Source organism: Penaeus chinensis, chromosome 18 (assembly GCF_019202785.1).
Source record: "Penaeus chinensis breed Huanghai No. 1 chromosome 18, ASM1920278v2, whole genome shotgun sequence".
Taxonomy (NCBI): Eukaryota; Metazoa; Arthropoda; class Malacostraca; order Decapoda; family Penaeidae; genus Penaeus; species Penaeus chinensis.
This window is the reverse complement of record NC_061836.1, coordinates 6,066,672-6,084,171: the sequence shown is the minus strand read 5'-3', so window position 1 is coordinate 6,084,171 and position 17,500 is coordinate 6,066,672. Positions and strand designations below refer to the sequence as shown.

General features: G+C 42.5%; 1 protein-coding gene across 2 annotated transcripts in view; it reads right to left on the bottom strand.

Moving 5' to 3' along the window:
* The window catches only part of LOC125034776 (synaptotagmin-1-like), a 78,152-nt gene that overhangs the window by 22,917 nt on the left and 37,735 nt on the right, over positions 1 to 17,500 (bottom strand). For both annotated transcript variants that reach the window (XM_047626726.1, XM_047626727.1), the window contains exons 3-4: positions 11,670 to 11,799; positions 9,707 to 9,836 (exon numbers count right to left, since the gene is read on the bottom strand). In XM_047626726.1, coding sequence (XP_047482682.1) covers positions 9,707 to 9,836; positions 11,670 to 11,799 — 260 coding nt within the window. The remainder of the gene's footprint in view (positions 1 to 9,706; positions 9,837 to 11,669; positions 11,800 to 17,500) is intronic.

Below are 17,500 nucleotides of genomic sequence, written 5' to 3'. Positions count from 1 at the left end.
CCAGGTAAACAAGAGGAAAGAAAAGAAGAGCGTCCGCCGTCTCCGGGTTTGCATCATAATACCTTAAAAAAAAAAAAAAAAAAAAAAAAAAAAAAAAAAAAAAAAAAAAATGACCTCCGGACAATGGCGGCTGAGCGAGAGTGATTTTTAAAGAGATTTTGCGACGGGGGGGGGGGGGGGGGAAGGGAGCGGGGATGGGGGATGGAAGGGAGGGGAGGGAAGGGAGGGAAGGGAGGGAAGGAGGGGAGGAAGATGCAAAGGGGAAGAAGGAGAGAAGGAAAGGGAAGGGAGAGTGATTTTTAAAGAGATTTCGCGACGTGGGGAGGGGAGGGGGTAGAGTGGGGAAAGGGGATGGGGAGGGAGGGGAGGGAGAGGGGGATGGGGGAGGGAGGGAGGGGAGGGAGATGGAAAAGGAGAAGAAGGAGAGAAGAAGGAAAGGAAGAGTGATTTTTATAGAGATTTTGCGACGGGGGGAGGGGAGGGGGGGTAGAGTGAAGGGGGATGGCAGGGAGGGGAGGGGGGGGTAGAGTGAAGGGGGATGGCAGGGAGGGGAGGGAAGGAGGGGAGGGATATGGAAAAGGAGAAGAAGGAGAGAAGAAGGAAAGGGAGAGTGATTTTTGAAGAGATTCTGCGACGGAGGGGGGGGGGTAGAGAGGGGAAGGGGGATGGGGGAAGAAAGGAGGGGGGAATAGGGAGAGGGGGATGGGGATGGGGAGGGAAGGATGGCAGGGAATGAGGGATAGGGGAGGGAAAGGGGGGAGGGAATAGGCGATGGGGGAGGGAAGGAGGGGAGGGAAAGGGGGGTGGGGGAGGGAGAGGGGGATGGGGGAGGGAGAGGGGGAGGGAGAGGGGGATGGGGGAGGGAAGGAGAGGGGGAGGGGGAGGGGGAGGAGGGGGAGGGAGAGGGAGAGGGAGAAGGAAGGAGGGGAGGGAGAAGGAAAAGGAGAAAGGAAGGGAAGAGAGGAAGAAGGAGAAGGAAGAGATTCTGCGACAGGGGGGTTCAGGGTTTAGAGAGGGAGGGGAGAAGGAAGGAAGGCTGGGAAAAGGAGAAGGAGAGAGGAAAGGTGAAGGAGGAAAAGAAAGCAGGATAAGAAGGAGACGGAGGAACAGAGAGTGATGGAAGGTAGGGAGAAGAGAGCGAGGGAATGTGGAAGGAAAAGTAAAGAAAGAAGTGAAGAAGGAGAGAGGAATGGAGAGGAAAAAAGAGAGCAGAAAAGTGAGGCGGGAGAAAGAAAAGGGAGAACAACAAAAGAAAGGAGAGAGGGAGGGATATGAGAAGGAGGCGAGGAGGGCAGTGAGCAGGAGAGAAGGAAAGGGAGGGAATAAGAGAGAAAAAGGGAAGTCAAGAAGAGAAGGAAAGGGAGGGAATAAGAGAAAAAGGGAAGACAAGGAGGAGAGAGGAAGTAAGAGTGGACGATTTGGAGAAAGAGGGAAAGGGGGATGAGGGACATGAAGAGTTAGTTGGAAAAAGAAGTAAAGATGATGATGATGATGATGATGATGATGATGATGATGATGATGATGATGATGATGATGATGATGATGATGATGATGATGATGATGAAGAAGATGATGATGATGAAGAAGAAGAAGAAGAAGAAGAAGAAGAAGGAGAAGAGAGAGAGCGAGAGAGCGAGAGAGAGAGAGAGAGAGAAAGCGAGAGCGAGAGCGAGAGAGAGAGTGAGAGAGAGTGAGAGAGAGAGAGAGAGAGAGAGAGAGAGAGAGAGAGAGAGAGAGAGAGAGAGAGAGAGAGAGAGAGAGAGAGAGAGAGAGAGAGAGAAAGCGAGAGCGAGAGAGAGAGAGAGCGAGAGAGAGAGCGAGAGAGAGAGCGAGAAAGAGAGAGCGAGAACTGGGGAGAGGGACAGCGGATGAGTCCTTCCACCCGGAAACCCTAGACACAGGGAAGGAGGGAAGGAGGGAAGGAGGGAAGGAGGGAAGGAGGGAAGGAGGGAAGGAGGGAAGGAGGGAAGGAGGGAAGGAGAGTCCCAAGATCTCTTCCGGTTTAAAGGAGGTGTGGCTGCCTCGCGGGAGACGATTTCCGAACTGCCTCCTTGCCCATAAAGGGAACTCTGCGGGGAAAAACACACCGGGGTTGTAAGACCGGTTTGCGTGTTGGATGGGAGGGGATGGGAAGGGGAAAGGGAGAGAGTGGGAAGGGGGAAGGGAGAGAGTGGGAAGGGGAAAGGGAGGGAGTGGGAAGGGGGAAGGGAGAGGGGAAGGGAGAGGGAAAGGGGGACGGGCAGAAGGTGGAAGAAAGGAGTGAAAGAGGTAGAAGGGAAGAGAGAGAGAAAGACAGGGAAAGAGAAGTATATAAAAATAAACGAATAAGAGAGAGAGAGAGAGAGAGAGAGAGAGAGAGAGAGAGAGAGAGAGAGAGAGTGAGAGAGAGAGAGAGTGAGAGAGAGAGACAATCAAAGAGAACGCAAATGGAGCTAAAAATAGAAGATATACCAGGAAGAATCATCCATTAAACGCGAAGGACCGCTAATAGCCCCCACGCCGCAGAACGCTCGAGAACAAACTGATCAGATCCCCACGCAATGACGCTATTTTTCTTCCTAATGGGCTAGTGACGTCACGAATCCCAAGGCCACTACGATATTACATGCGTCACAATCTCTCATTCCTTTTGGTCTTCGTTATCATTTTCTATTTTGTTTATTTTTTTCTTATACGATTTTCGATTTAGCCGAAAAAGAGACGGAAGAAAGATGCGAAGAAAGGGTTTCCTGTTTTCGACGGACGTGAACTGCATAACAACTTCTGTATGTAAATGGCGGTTCGTTTTCCTTTGTTTGGCCGCCTGTAACTGCTCTTTAGTGATGTTTGTTGGCTGCGTTTGTCTCTTTGTACGTAAGAACAGAAATAATGTATAATTGGTGGTTTAATTTTATTGATACTTATCGTTTGGAAATACGTGTTATTTTAAATACGATTTGAGGTACGTTTTCAATCTAAGGAACTTCTCAGAACATTTCGTTTACGTGAATTTGCCTTTCGTAAACAAATATATTGAACAAACAAAAATAAAATAGAAGCAATACCAAACTTAAAACGAAAGAAAACGTAACTTTGCATATACATTACTGCGTTCGCATCTGCATTCATTAATAGAAATCACTAATTTTCATCTCAAGCATTACAAAACATTCTTAAACAACAGCAACACAAAATGATACTAAAATCCCCACCAAGACACACACACACACACACACCCACGCACACCTAAACACCCGGCCTCACCAACGCTCAGAGTTGGAAGCCGCGCGTGGAGCAGACTGGCCCGCCCTTTGACTCGGCCCAAGAGAAAAGTACACACGTTGAGCGCAAGGGTAGCCAGAGCGAAGACCGGAACACGTGACGTTTGTTCTCGTCAACTTCTGTGTTTATGAAAAGGGGGTGGAAGCCTCTGCTACCTGTGGGTTTTGTGAATGGTATAGAATGGTTGGTTTTATGAAGGGTAAATGGCTGTTGTTTTTCTGAATGGTTGTAGGTTATCTTTTCTCAGTTGAAAACCTTTCGCTCTCTCTCTCTCTCTTTTTTTTTTTTTTTTTTTTTTTTTTTTTTTTTTTTTTTTTTTTTTTTATTCTTTCGGGTTCTGCTTCTCCGTCTCTTTCTCCTCTTCTTTCCTCTTCTGTTTGTCTTTCACACGCGCTCTCTTTCACGTATATTTGTTCTCTCTCTGGCTCCCTCCCTTCCTCTCCGTCTCTATCTGTCTCTCTCTTTGCCCTCCCCTCCTCCTCTTTCTCTCTCGCTCTTTCATGCCTTTCTTTCTTTTTCTACGTCCCTCTCCCTCTTTCGCTCCCTCGCTGTTATACTTCTTTCCCTCTTATCTCTCCCCTGTTGTCCTTTTCCATCTGCGTACCTCTTTTATTCTCGATCTCTCCTTCCCACCTGCTATACTCATTTTCTATTCATTATTTTTCTTCTCTCTCTTATTTCTTATCGGAGATTTACCTTTTGTCATTTCTTCTCATTTCTCTTTGTTATGTGAATCTGAATATTTTTTTTCTCTCGTCCATTGTTTTTCCAATTTCCCTTCCATGGAAAAAGAAGTAAAGAAGTGAAGAAGAAGAAAAGAGAGAGAGAGAGAGAGAGAGAGAGAGAGAGAGAGAGAGAGAGAGAGAGAGAGAGAGAGAGAGAGAGAGAGAGAGAGAAGAGAGAGAGAGAGAGAGAGAGAGAGAGAGAGAGAGAGAGAGAGAGAGAGAGAGAAAAGATAGAGAAAAATAGATACAACGTGACGCAGAGATAAAAACAAATGTCTGGGTTATTTCCAGATTATCATTAGTATATATCCGTAGGTGTTGCCATGCTGGCGTGTATGTTGTGTACACCTTCCCTTTTCCCTCTTTTAATATACTGTCCTTTATCTATACATATATTTCTCAACTGCAAGTATATGCCGTATATGTACACATGTATACGTATGAATGTGTGCGTGTATGAGCATATGTACCTTCGGAATATCTACGCATGTGTGTTTGATGGAGAGAGGACGAGAGCGGTTGAGGTCAGCGCCATCTAGAGATAAGAAACAGACTCTATGGCTTAGACTTAACGCGATTGGGGATTTCAGAATGGTGATCTGGTTTGCTTTATGTTCTTCCCTTTCTCTGCCTCTCTCCTTTCTCTCTATCTGTCTTTCTCTCTCTCCTTTCTCTCTATCTGTCTTTCTCTCTCTCCTTTCTCTCTATCTGTCTTTCTCTCTATCTGTCTCTCTCTCTCTCTCTCATTCTCTCTATCTCTCATTCTCATTCTCTCTCTCTCTCTCTCTCTCTCTCTCTCTCTCTCTCTCTCTCTCTCTCTCTCTCTCTCTCTCTCTCTCTATTTCTTTTTATTTCTCAGACTCATTTTTTTTTGTCTATCTTCCCTGTCTCTATCTTTCTTTTCCTTTTATTCTCTCTCTCTTCCTCCTCTCCCTTCCCTCCATCTCCTTCTCCTTCCCTCTTTCTCCTCCTTTTCCTTTCCTCAACTAAAAAACTAATCCAGTTTAAAGCATTTTAATGACATTATGACAGTGTGCTTTTACAGAATAATGCATCAAATACATGAAATAACGTCATTAGTTGATCGCAATCCCTTAGAAACACACGGGTACACGTATTTCTTTTTTTCAATTAAATTCTGGAAAATAATGGTTTATGTATTATGCATTCTACTTTATTTGAAAATGCATGTATTCGATTCTTATGAAAAGGGGTGGAATTCTCTGCTACCTGTGGGTTTTGTGAATGGTATAGAATGGTTGGTTTTATGAAGGGTAAATGGGTGTTGTTTTTCTGAATGGTTGTAGATTATCTTTTCTCAGTTGAAAACCTTTCGCTCTCTCTCTCTTTTTTTTTTTTTTTTTTTTTTTAAATTCTTTCGGGTTCTGCTTCTCCGTCTCTTTCTCCTCTTCTTACTTCTTCTGTTTGTCTTTCACACGCGCTCTCTCTCACGTATATTTGTTCTCTCTCTGGCTCCCTCCCTTCCTCTCCGTCTCTCGGTATTAATCACTTCTTGAGTTGCCTGTTTATTCATTTTCTTCACGAAAGTGGGATTGAGGAAACAGTGAAGAAAGGAATAGAGAAATAAAGGATAAGATGCAGAAAGTGGAGGAGGAAATGGTGATACACTTTGACATACACATCGTAGATGGGAAAACAAAAACAAAGGAAAAGGTCCCATTGAAAAAAGTTTATGTTAATATGAATGTGGACCTTGAAGGGGGGGGGGGGGAGACTACGATTTATGTATACAAATTATATAAAACACAATAATAACAGTGACAGTGATAATAATAATAATAATAATAATAATAATAATAATAATAATAGAATAATAACGAATTTTGACGTTTCGGGACACTACTTTCCTCATCAGGTGACAAAACAAATTATTTCCTTTTCTCATTGTCTGATGAGTCTAATTGAGTTCCAAACATCCCCATTTCCTCCTCGCTTTATGTGGCTGGTTCATTCCATCAACTTTGAAAAAACAATTTTGTCCTATTAAAACAAAGTTGATTGGACGACAAAGAGGTTATTGTGATAAATATTTTTCTTTCTTTGACTCTAGCCTATGCTCTCTATATCGCTCTCTCTTTCATTCCCTCTTTTTTATCTTTATTTCTCTGTCTCTATGTCTATCTGTCTGTCTCTCTCTCATCGCCATCCTTTTAAAAAGACAATTAAAAAAAAAGTTAGGGGAGGTTATAGTGATGTCACCTTCATAATCCCTTAGCACGTTCATACAAAGCAAGGTGACAGATTGATGGTGAAGGAACAGTAAATCCCATACTTAATACCAGCACTAACGGTCATACAAACACAAGCGATAATACAACGACGAGTTTATCACAAAATAACACACCAACCTTAAAAAAAAACACACACACGAACACACACATTAAACTAATGTCGACGAAAAGGGAGACGGGAGAGGCTATGAGTGATATGTATCATACTTAAAATTACTTAAAGCAGTAAGACGAAGTAGGAAAGCCCAACTGGGGTCTCGAGAGCGGTTCAATGAGAGCTTCTGTCTCTTGGGAAAAGCCGGCTTCTGTTTGTATCCTGATTCATTCTTGATTAAAGTCTTTACTTCTGTTGCTTTCCATTTTAATCTTAAAATTTTGGTTTGATTACAACTGCACTATCAGTCTGTTTAAATATCTAGATATGTATAATATAATATATATATATATATATATATATATATATATGTTTATATATCTTAGCTATATGTTTGTTTATATATAAATATGTATTTTGAATACAGTTACACTACCGATCTATCTAAATATTTTGCTCTATCTATCTATCTATCTATCTATAAGTGAAGAAATGTATTTTGCTTACAACTACACTATCGATCTGTTAATCACTCTCTACATCTATTCACCCATCTCTTTAGAGACACAAAGTACGAACCGGCAAACAACAGAAACAAGAGAATACTAAATCTCCCCCCAAACAAACAATAACATTCGCTCCCCCCCTACCCCCACCCCCACCCCGACCCAAAAAAAAGAAAGAAAGAAAGAAAAAAATATCATACATACACGTCCCCTGACACCCAGAGACGCAAACCTTCTGCTGCCTCATTAGCCCTTAGGAAAACCGTCACCCACGCCCTGCTTATGTAGGTACCAGGGAGAGACGTTCCCTCCTGTGTTAAATTAACGACGCGCGACCTTGGTGTGGATGTGAAGAGGGAAGAAAGGAAGGGGGGAAGAGAGGAAGGGAGGAAGGGAGGAAGAGAGGAAGAGAGAGAGAGAGAGAGAGAGAGAGAGAGAGAGAGAGAGAGAGAGAGAGAGAGAGAGAGAGAGAGAGAGAGAGAGAGAGAGAGAGAGAGAGAGGGGGGGGAGGGAGGGAGGGAGAGATATAGATAGATAGATAGATAGATAGATAGAGAAAGTGAGTGAGTGAGAGAGAGAGTGAGAGAAAGAAGGAGAAAGAGAAAGAGAGAAAGAGAGAAAGAGAGAAAAAGAGAAAGAGAAAGAGAGAGAGAAAGCAAGGAAAGAGAGAACGAAAGAGACGTCTTTCCAAGAGCGCGGAGTGGGTGTGGTTCCAAATCTAATGCAATTCAACTTGAGAGATTTATTGCAGGGAACGCCAAGAAGCTGATTCCCAGGCGGCAAAATAAAAAGGAAGAAAAAGAAGAAGAATCCCAACATTAAACGATTCGCGTCACCTTCTCCTTTCTCTCTTTCTAACGAAGAAGGAATTATTAAAATGGCGGGCTTGATGACTACGCACTTAAAGTATTCTATGAAACACACGGAACAAACCCTCTTGTATGTAATTAAAGGAGACACGCATACACAATGAGGAGCAAATTATGGAAATTGCACCAAGGTGAGCCGAGAATAATGAAGGGGAAACAGCCTAGGGAATGTGGAGGAAGCTAGAGGGAGGGAGGGTACGTGCCCTTCAAATTTTAAGTAACGGTCCTTCTCCGTATTTGGAAGTGGAGAGTACGATTTAATCGGATTTGGTATTTGTCATGATTCATCGTGTGAAGGACTCATATTAGGATAACTGAATGTTAAGCAACGATTTTTTTCCGTATTTAGAAATGGTGGATACGTTTAATCAGATTTGTTATTCAAAAGGGAACTCCTGTGAAGGATTATTATTAGGGCCATTGAACTAAGCAGTAAATTCGCTGCTAGAAAAGGTATTTCCACAATTCGTCTGGCAGCGACACGAGAGTGGAATCCGAATATATATATTCCAGTTGTCTCTTAAGTGATCGAGAGCAGCTGCATGGTCGGGGTTAATTAAGTACGTGGGAGAGAGAATGGCATTTCGACGAGAGGCTTTCATACACTTTGGAGGACACATTTCATTTTATCTTTTGATCGCTTATCCCGACTGATCCTGAGTAACGTGGCCATCACAACAGCAAAGAATTAAGGGAAAATCTATACCAAACCCTTTTCTCCTCGTGGCTTGAAGGAATCCTACCGCTCTGCCACGTCGCCGATCGAGGAAATAAACATAATAGCTAACGTATTAAATCCCGCATGAAACAGACAGAGAAACGTTCCCTCAATGGAAAACAAAACAAACACACACACAAAAAAAGCAAAATAAACATATTGACATTTCAGCGCATGGGGCTTTTATCAGTATGAAGTTTAATCTAGTCTCGCGTCCGGTACAGCGTTAATGTCCGCAAAATTTCATTGCCAGGCATCGCCATATAACAAAGCTGTCCATCTTCGTTACAAGTCGTAAAAACATATTATTTCTCAGATAAGAAGACGAAAACTAAAACATAAAGATACAGTATCCCCTATAATCTCACGATATTTAGAAGTTTGCGCATAACTTCTTCCCATCCTCTTTTCTCGTCTGTTGTAAACTCGAAAGTTTTTGATCGTCTAAGCGACCAAATAAAGCTTCATGGAGGGAAATTTTGGAAGCTCGTGATACGGTTCTAACGGCACACTTTTAAGAAAAAAATCTCTTTAATGGTCTTTCGTCCAGTATCAGTTTATATAGCAAATATCCCCCCCCCCCCAAAAAAAAAAAAAAAAAAAAAAAAACCGGAAAGATTTACTTCTGAGTAAATCTGTTCTTTTTTCTCTCGTGGTTTGTTTATTTGCAGTCGTCACCATCTTTATTATAGGGAAAAAATACTACACTTTTTGTTATAAAAGAATGGATAAAGTAACAAGAAAATATATGCGGAAAAGGTCAGGAGAAAACAGAAAAAGCTGGAATCAAATAAAAGTGAGAGAGATAGACGAAGAAATCTATCTTAAGAATGCCAAAAATTACAAATGCCAAAAATATACAACCACACAATAGGAGACGTCTAAAAAGTATCGTCCAAGATGAAAAGGAAGCAATGATGCTTCCGTGTTCGACAGAGAGAGAGAGAGAGAGAGAGAGAGAGAGAGAGAGAGAGAGAGAGAGAGAGAGAGAGAGAGAGAGAGAGAGAGAGAGAGAGAGAGAGAGAGAGAATGAGAGAGAAGAAAGAAGAGAGAGAGAGAGAGAGAGAGAGAGGGAGAAAGAGAGAGACAGAAAGAGATAAAGAGAGAGAGAGAGAGAGAGAGGAGAGAGAGAGAGAGAGAGAGAGAGAGAGAGAGAGAGAGAGAGAGAGAGAGAGAGAGAGAAAGAGATAAAGAGAGAGAGAGATAGAGAGAGAGAGAAAAAAAAAAAAACACACACACACACACAACAACAGCAAACACGCCCTCCGAGTCACAACTCACGTATGCGCCAGAGTAAGGTCGGACTTGGGTGCATCTTCAGGACTCTTAGCAGATGTGGTGAGGCGCAGGGTCGGGGCTTCGCTGCGGAAGATACTCTGGCGTTCCTTCTCCCGCCGCCGCCTCTCCTCGTCTGCGGGCGTGACGTCAGAGCAGGAGGAATTAGCAGGAAGGCGGGAATGAATGTTTGATAGTCATAGGTACGCAAAACACGGTCATAGATACCGAAGTGTGTAAGTGTGAGGGTATATATGCCTATAAGTGGTTGTGGGGCGTATACATATGTATGCATGTACACTAATATGTGTATATTGCATACCCTGATATGTTATATAAAAAAACTATATATGTATATATACATATGTATATATATGAGAGTGTGTATGGTTGTGCAGTGAAGAATAACATATATACTTTGCACATAAATACATATAGAGATACCAACATCCACACATACACATATGTATGCAATTTCCTCGTGAGAATTGTTGCACTAGTTAAAACGTACATTCTAAACATTATATACTCATGCATATGTGTGTATAAATGCAAATAAACGAACAATACTCCTTTGTATTTTAATTTCATTTGTATTTTAATTATCTAAATATTTTTTTTTTCATTTTCAACGAAAGTGTGCAACAGAAATATAATTCTGCTTTTCAATATGGATGTAATCCCCGATTGAAATGTATGAGAACGAATATAACTAATGCTTGATTATGTGTTCATGTCCGATGTTATTAATCTAGGTATGCACGCTGGAGTGATTAAAATGGCAGTCATGCTCATACTCTGTCCGTCTGTCTGTCTGTCTGTTTCTTACTTTCTTTACATACACACACACACACACACACACACACACACACACACACACACACACCCGCGCGCGCGGAACGTCAAAAGAGGCATTCGCATGTTCGTGTCTGTCGAGCCGTGTCTGCAGGTCGTAGTCACCATGACAACACCCCTATTTGTGCATTCAGTTGCCAGTGTCTCATTAGACCTTATTCTTTAACATTATATAATCATGTGTAACTGGCACGAGTTCCGGGATTATAGAGTGTGATCATTTTTTTTTTCCTTACTTACGTCAGAGGATTGGATTCGTTAAGAGAGGGTTTTCGAATCTCTTTGGGTAATTCGAATCTCCTTTGACGATCCGAATATGTTTTCTGGCGCTTGGAAATGTTTGGACAAATAGATTCTTTTTTGCGCGATTCGAATCTACTTAGGTGATTCGAATGTTTGAAGGTCTGTGTTTGAATGCCACAAATCGGTCTGCATGATTGGAAACTGCTTAGATTAATCTGTTAGATGAGACAGGGTTCGTTACTTATTCTTTTTGGTAGATTTTAATCAAGAGGGAACTTGAACGTAACATAAATATAAAGATCAAAAAGCTTATTAAAGACATGGGAAGTTTCACGTCACTGTCATATCTAATTTCACTAATGAATCCGTGTTCACACATACTTTAGATATAAAATACTGAAAAATATATTATTGATTATTTGCATTAACGACTAAGGTAAATAATCTTGCTACGTATACCTACTTATCGTCAAGTGATCATATTTACTAAATTTTACAGGATTTCGCGCGTGAATGATCACATTCAAATGCACCTTTACACAAACAACCATCCACAAGTGTGTATGTGTGTGTGTGTGTGTGTGTGTGTGTGTGTGTGTGTGTGTGTGTGTGTGTGTGTGTGTGTGTGTGTGTGTGTGTGTGTGTGTGTGTGTGCATATATACATATACATATACATATACATAAACATAAAACTATACATATATGCATACACACATATCCATACATACACATAATATTGATAACAATATGATAATGATAACAGTAATACTAATACTACTACTACTACTACTAATAATAAAAACAATACTAATACTACCAGTAAACACAAGAATATAACAAAACCAGAACAAAACGAAAGAAATGACTTACCATTCAGGAAAATGGTGTTGAGCCAGCACCCTGGGCCAACCACACACACCACCAGCACCACCGCGAGAGCTACCACGCCCGCGCCGATGGCCATCACGCCCACCTTCCCCCATGCTGTTAAGGTGTACATCTGTGGGCGGAGGGAGAAGCAAACACTCATTAGTTGCGTTTCATTTCAGCGAAGGTATGACGTCATTTGGAGTGGCATTACGAGATTTATTTATTGATTTTTATAAATTATTATTATTATTTTTTTTATTTGTTTTTGTTTTTTTACTTATATAGCTCGTCTGATATTTTGTTTATCTGTGTAGTTGTTCGCTTCATATGAGATAGGTCAGAGAGGACAAGAGGAAGAGGAAGAGAGATACAAAGAGGAAGAGGAAGGATAGATATAGACAGATAGACAGATAGACAGGCTTCCGGTGAGCGCACGATTCAGAAGAAACTTTAAAAAAACACGATCAAGTGATACGTGAGAGAAATGATTAAAGAAGAAAAATGAAAATAGAATAGAAAGAACAAACTAAAAGAGAGAAAGAAGACAAAATACGAAAGAGGATTAAATTAAACGATTAAATAATGGAAAAGAGAAAAAAGAAAAAGAAAAAGCGAATAGGAAAAATAGAGAAAGAAAGTGTCAGATAATATCACAAAGGAATACAAAGGAGGAGAAAAGAACAGCTGAAAGGCGAGGAAGGGAAAGAGGAGAGAAGGAGCAGGAGAGAAGGGGAAGAGTGGGAGAAAGAAAAAGGGAAGAAGGTGAGGAGAAAGAGGCTGGGAAGGAGGAGTTGGAGGAGGTAGTGAGATAAAAGAGGAAAGACTGATGATGGAGAGGAGAAACAAGAAGAGGAGAGAGAGAGAGAGAGAGAGAGAGAGAGAGAGAGAGAGAGAGAGAGAGAGAGAGAGAGAGAGAGAGAGAGAGAGAGAGAGAGAGAGAGAGAGAGAGAGGAAGAAGAAAAATAGTGATAAAGGTCGAGAGGGGGGGAGAAAAGGTTAAAGGAGAGAAGGACGTAAACGGCATAGAGAAGAATGATAAGAATGGAGAAAGAGGAAGGGAATGAAGAAAGGAAGAAGAGAGAGAGAGGTGGAGAGGCGGGGAAGGTGTGTGCGGGTGGAATGTGATAATGGGGGGGGGGGGGGGTGGATCAGCTGTGAGAGAGCATGTTGCGTTATTTGTGTTCAATCTACAGCAATGTATGGCGTAAGGTAGAGAGGAGGAAGATTAGGGGAAGAGGAAGAGGATGATAGAAACACAAGAGGAAGGAGGAGCGGAGGGATAGATGAGATAGATAGATAGAAAGGAAGATGAACAGGTATGTGAAAAAAAAAAAAACAGAAATAACGAGATAGCTGCAACTTTTCCTCTTCCTCCCACTTTCTCTCTGACTCTCTTTTTTGTTCCTCTCCATTTTTAATCCTATATTTTCTTTCTCTCTATTCCCTCTCCCTTCTCTGTCTCTCTCTCTCTCTCTCTCTCTCTCTCTCTCTCTCTCTCTCTCTCTCTCTCTCTCTCTCTCTCTCTCTCTCTCTCTCCCTCCCTCCCTGACCCCCCACCCCTTCTCTCCCTCTCCCTCCCTCCAACTCCCATTCTCTCTCTCCTCCCCCCTCCCTCCCTCCCACCCCTTCTCTCCCTCCCCCTCCCCTTCTCGCCCTCTCCCTCCCTCCCTCCCTCACCCTCTCTCTCCAACGATATGACGTGTCGGTTCAAACAGGCGATTAAGTTGTACAGGTGTGATCTCCTCCCTACGGGCCTCGATCAACACCTGTGTCATTTTCTACCTGCACTGAGCTGGCATGGCATACGAACGAACTTTGTATTCCAGAGTGAAGAAAAATTATAATGAAATTAAGAAAAAATTACAATATACTTTAGTTCGTACTTTTTGTCTCAAATATATATATATATATATTTATTTTCTTTTTTTTTTCTGTTTATGTCTTGTTATGTCGATGTTTCCCTCATCTGTTTCTATTTCTTTCTTTTTTCTTATCTCGCATTTTCTCTCCTCCCTGTCTATCTGTCTTTATTATCCTCACGTCACTTCCTCTCGCTATTTTTCATCTGTTTTCTCTCTTTCACTCTTTCTCAAATAAGCCTTAGGATATATATTTATTTTTATGTTTTCTTAGATGTGGTAATCTTAGCCATAGATGCAGAAAATATGTCTGACACTGTGAAATGGAGTCAACATTATTTATATATAACTTTATAACTTTTGTGTTGCATTTCCTGGATTTACATATTTTTATCCATCTATTTTTTTCGCCTTAAGAGAAAACTACGTATGTCACAATGCACATTATATAAACAGACACATATCTGCCATCGCTATTCACATATATACTACAATATGTATATATATATATATCATATATACACACATATATATTAAAAAAAAAAAAAAATATATATATATATATACGCATATACATACATTTGTGTATGTGTATGTGTGTGAATATGTATATATATGTATATGTATATATGTATGTGTGTATGTATGTATGTATATATATATATATATATATATATGTGTGTGTGTGTGTGTGTGTGTGTCTGTATATTATATATATATACATATATATATATATATATATATATATATATGTATATATATATGTGCACACACACACGTACACACACACGTACACACGCACACACACACACACACATATACATATATGTATATATATACATACATACATACATACAGACACAGACACACACGCAAATGCAAATACGACATGCTCTCGTAAACTTCCTGCTCCTCATCGGCCTCCCCCCCCTCTCCCCTTACCCCCCTCCCCCTCCCCCCTCCCTCGACGCGTGCAACGGCAAACAACGCTAATAGTCCCAGATTTCTCTAAGGACGCCCCTGCTTCAGCGTATCCTCCCTAATGGGGATGGGTAGGGGGAAGGAGGGGGGGGGAGGCTCGTTATCTCTTGAGTTGCGAGGGAAGGGGGGGGGGAGGGAGGGGGGGAAGGAAAAGGACAGGTGGAAGAAAGGGGAGAGAGGAAGCTAAGAGGGGAGAGGGGAAGTAGAAGGGAGAGAGAAGAGGAGGAGGAGGAGGAGAGGAAAAGGGGGAAGAAGAGGAGGAGGAGGAGGAGGAAGAAGGGGAGGAGGAAAGGAGGAGGAGGAGGAGGAGGAGGAGGAGGAGGAGGAGGAGATGAAAGACAAGGGAGAGGGAGGAGGAGCACAGATGGGAAGGGTTAAGGGCTGAGATTAAGGGTCAGGCCTGCTTAATCCCTCGTCCCTGATGCCCAGCCGTAGCCCACCATCGGTGCCCCAACGACGCAGCTCTTATGGTTGACAACACGGAACGCATGAAACCATAAAACCAATTTATAGATATAATAACATGAAGTACAAATAATAATAAAAATAACAATAATAATAAAAGTAATGATAATAATAATAATAATAATCTTGCCATTCTTCCGGTATGAATTTGAAATTTCCCAAAATGCGACGAATTTGCAAGGTACCCCCCCTCCCCCGTTCCTGCTGTACCCTAAGCACGTGCTTGTATTGCTTAAGGGCTAATATACTTGGGGAGAGGATAAGGGGGAGGAAAGGCCTTGAGAGCCTCAATTAACCCTTGCTTTAGGAGAGAAGTGTGGGTGGGGGTGGGGGTGGAGGGGGGGGGTTGAGGGAGAGGGGGCAAAAGTCCTTCCTTGACTTTTGAGGGGAAGATGAGGGGGTAAGGGAGAGGGGGAGGGATAAGAGAGCAAGGAGAGGGGGGGAAAAAGTACTTACCTGACTGAAGCGAGAAGGGTGAGGGAGTAAGGGAGAGGGTGGATAACTACTCCCTTTTGACTGAAGGAAGGGTGATAGGGTGAGAGAGAGAGAGGGAGAGGGGGGAGTGGTAAGTACTTCCTTGCCTTGAGAGAATAAAATAGGAGGTAAAGTGGTATAGGAAAGGGGTGAGGGAAACGAGAGTAATTGAAAAAAAAAAAAAGGGTTAAGTAATCCCTTGAATTAAGAGTAAAGGGGAGGGTGAGGGTGAGGTGACTTGAGGGTGAGGGCATACGTAAGGGTGGTCGTTCTATGCCTTGGGTAGAGTAAGGAGAGGACTCTTTATTCCTTAACCTGAGAATAAATGGGAGGAGGAGGGGGGGGGGGGTATGCAGCGATTCTTTATCTCATGACTTAAAGGGGAAATGGGGACGAGAGTGGACGGTCAACTAAGGCTCGTTTTCCCTTGACCTGGGAAGGGGTAAAGGTTCGTTTTCCCTTGACCTGTGAAGGGGTGAAGGCTCGTTATCCCTTTACTTCAGAGAAACCGTCGGCTCGATTTCCCTTGACCAGGAGAGAGGCAAAGACTCGATATCCCTTTACTTCAGAGAAACCGCCGGCTCGATTTCCCTTGACCAGGAGAGAGGCAAAGACTCGATATCCATTTACTTCGGAGAAACCACCGGCTCAATTTCCCTTAACCGAGAGGCAAAGGCTCGTTATCCCTTGACCTGGGGAGAGGTCGAAGGCTCGTTTTCCCTTGACCGTCTCGGAGGAAGAAAGACGCGTCCTGCTTCGCGCCGGTTCCCAGAATCCCCCGGCAGATATTTATGGTCGAATCCACGAAAGGTAAATTGGGCTTATTACGCTCGCATAATGGCGGCCGTGTGTATTGTATCTCGTTTACCAAAGGAATTGCATCGCTCGTTATTACTGTAGCTTGTTAATGGGTAATAAACACTCGATGATTAAATAACAGAAATGTGTGTATATATATATTTGCATACATGGGTACATGAATACATATACATTTTTTACAAACTCATACCCGATCTGTCTATCTATCTATCTATTTATACATAAGTACATTAAACTTTGAAAACTAATTCTTAGAATATACCATCAGATAAAAAAGGAATATGAGAAGGAGGAGGAGGAGGAGAAAGAGGAGAAGGAAAAAGAAAATAACAAGGAAAATGAAGAACGAGGAGGAGGAGGAGTAGGAGGAGGTGAAGAAAAAAGAGAAGTAGAAGGAAAAGGAAAAGAAGAAAAATGAGGAGGAGGAGGAGGTGAAGGAGGAGGAGGTGCAGGAGGAGGAGGAGGAGGTGAAGGAGGAGGAGAAGGAGGAGGAGGTGAAGGAGGAGGTGAAGGAGGAGGAGGAGGAGGAGGAGGAGGAGGAGGAGGTGAAGGGGGAGGAGAAGGAAAATGATAAGAAAGAGAAGTTGAAATGTAAGAAGACTAAAAGCTGAAGCTGAAAAGAAGAAAAAGGAAGAAAAAAAAAAAAAAGAGACCGACAACGAAGAGAAAAAAAGAAAGACAAAAAAAGAGGAAGAAGGACACAGAAAAAAGACAAAGAAATAAACAAGAAAAACAAGAAAGAGACCCGAGACTCAAAGGGCCTGGAGGAGCATGTTACATCTGTGCAAGCAACGGCCCGCCTCATTCTCAACTTCGCTCTGCACCGCCTTGCATTAAATTAACGCCGCGTTGCAACCTCCTCTCGCTTTGCGTCCGGACAGGGAAGGCGAAGGAGAGGAGACGAGTGGCGAATGGATAAAAGGGAGGGAAGGAGGAAGGAAGGAAGGAAGGTGGAGGGATGAAGGGGAGGGTAGATGGGTAGGTAGGTAGGAGGGAAGGATGGAAGGAAAGAAGTAAGGAGGGAGGAAGGAAGAAAAGAAGATATGAGAAGAATGGCGTGAATGTCAGGAGGGGTAACGAATAAGGAAGGGCGGGAAAGAAGACAGAGAAATAATGATAAGGATTAAAGGAAAGGGATATGGGAGAGGGAGAGGGAGAGGGAGAGGGAGAGAGAGAGGGATAGTGAGAGAGAGGGATAGTGAGAGAGAGTGAGAAGGAGACAGAGAGAGAGAG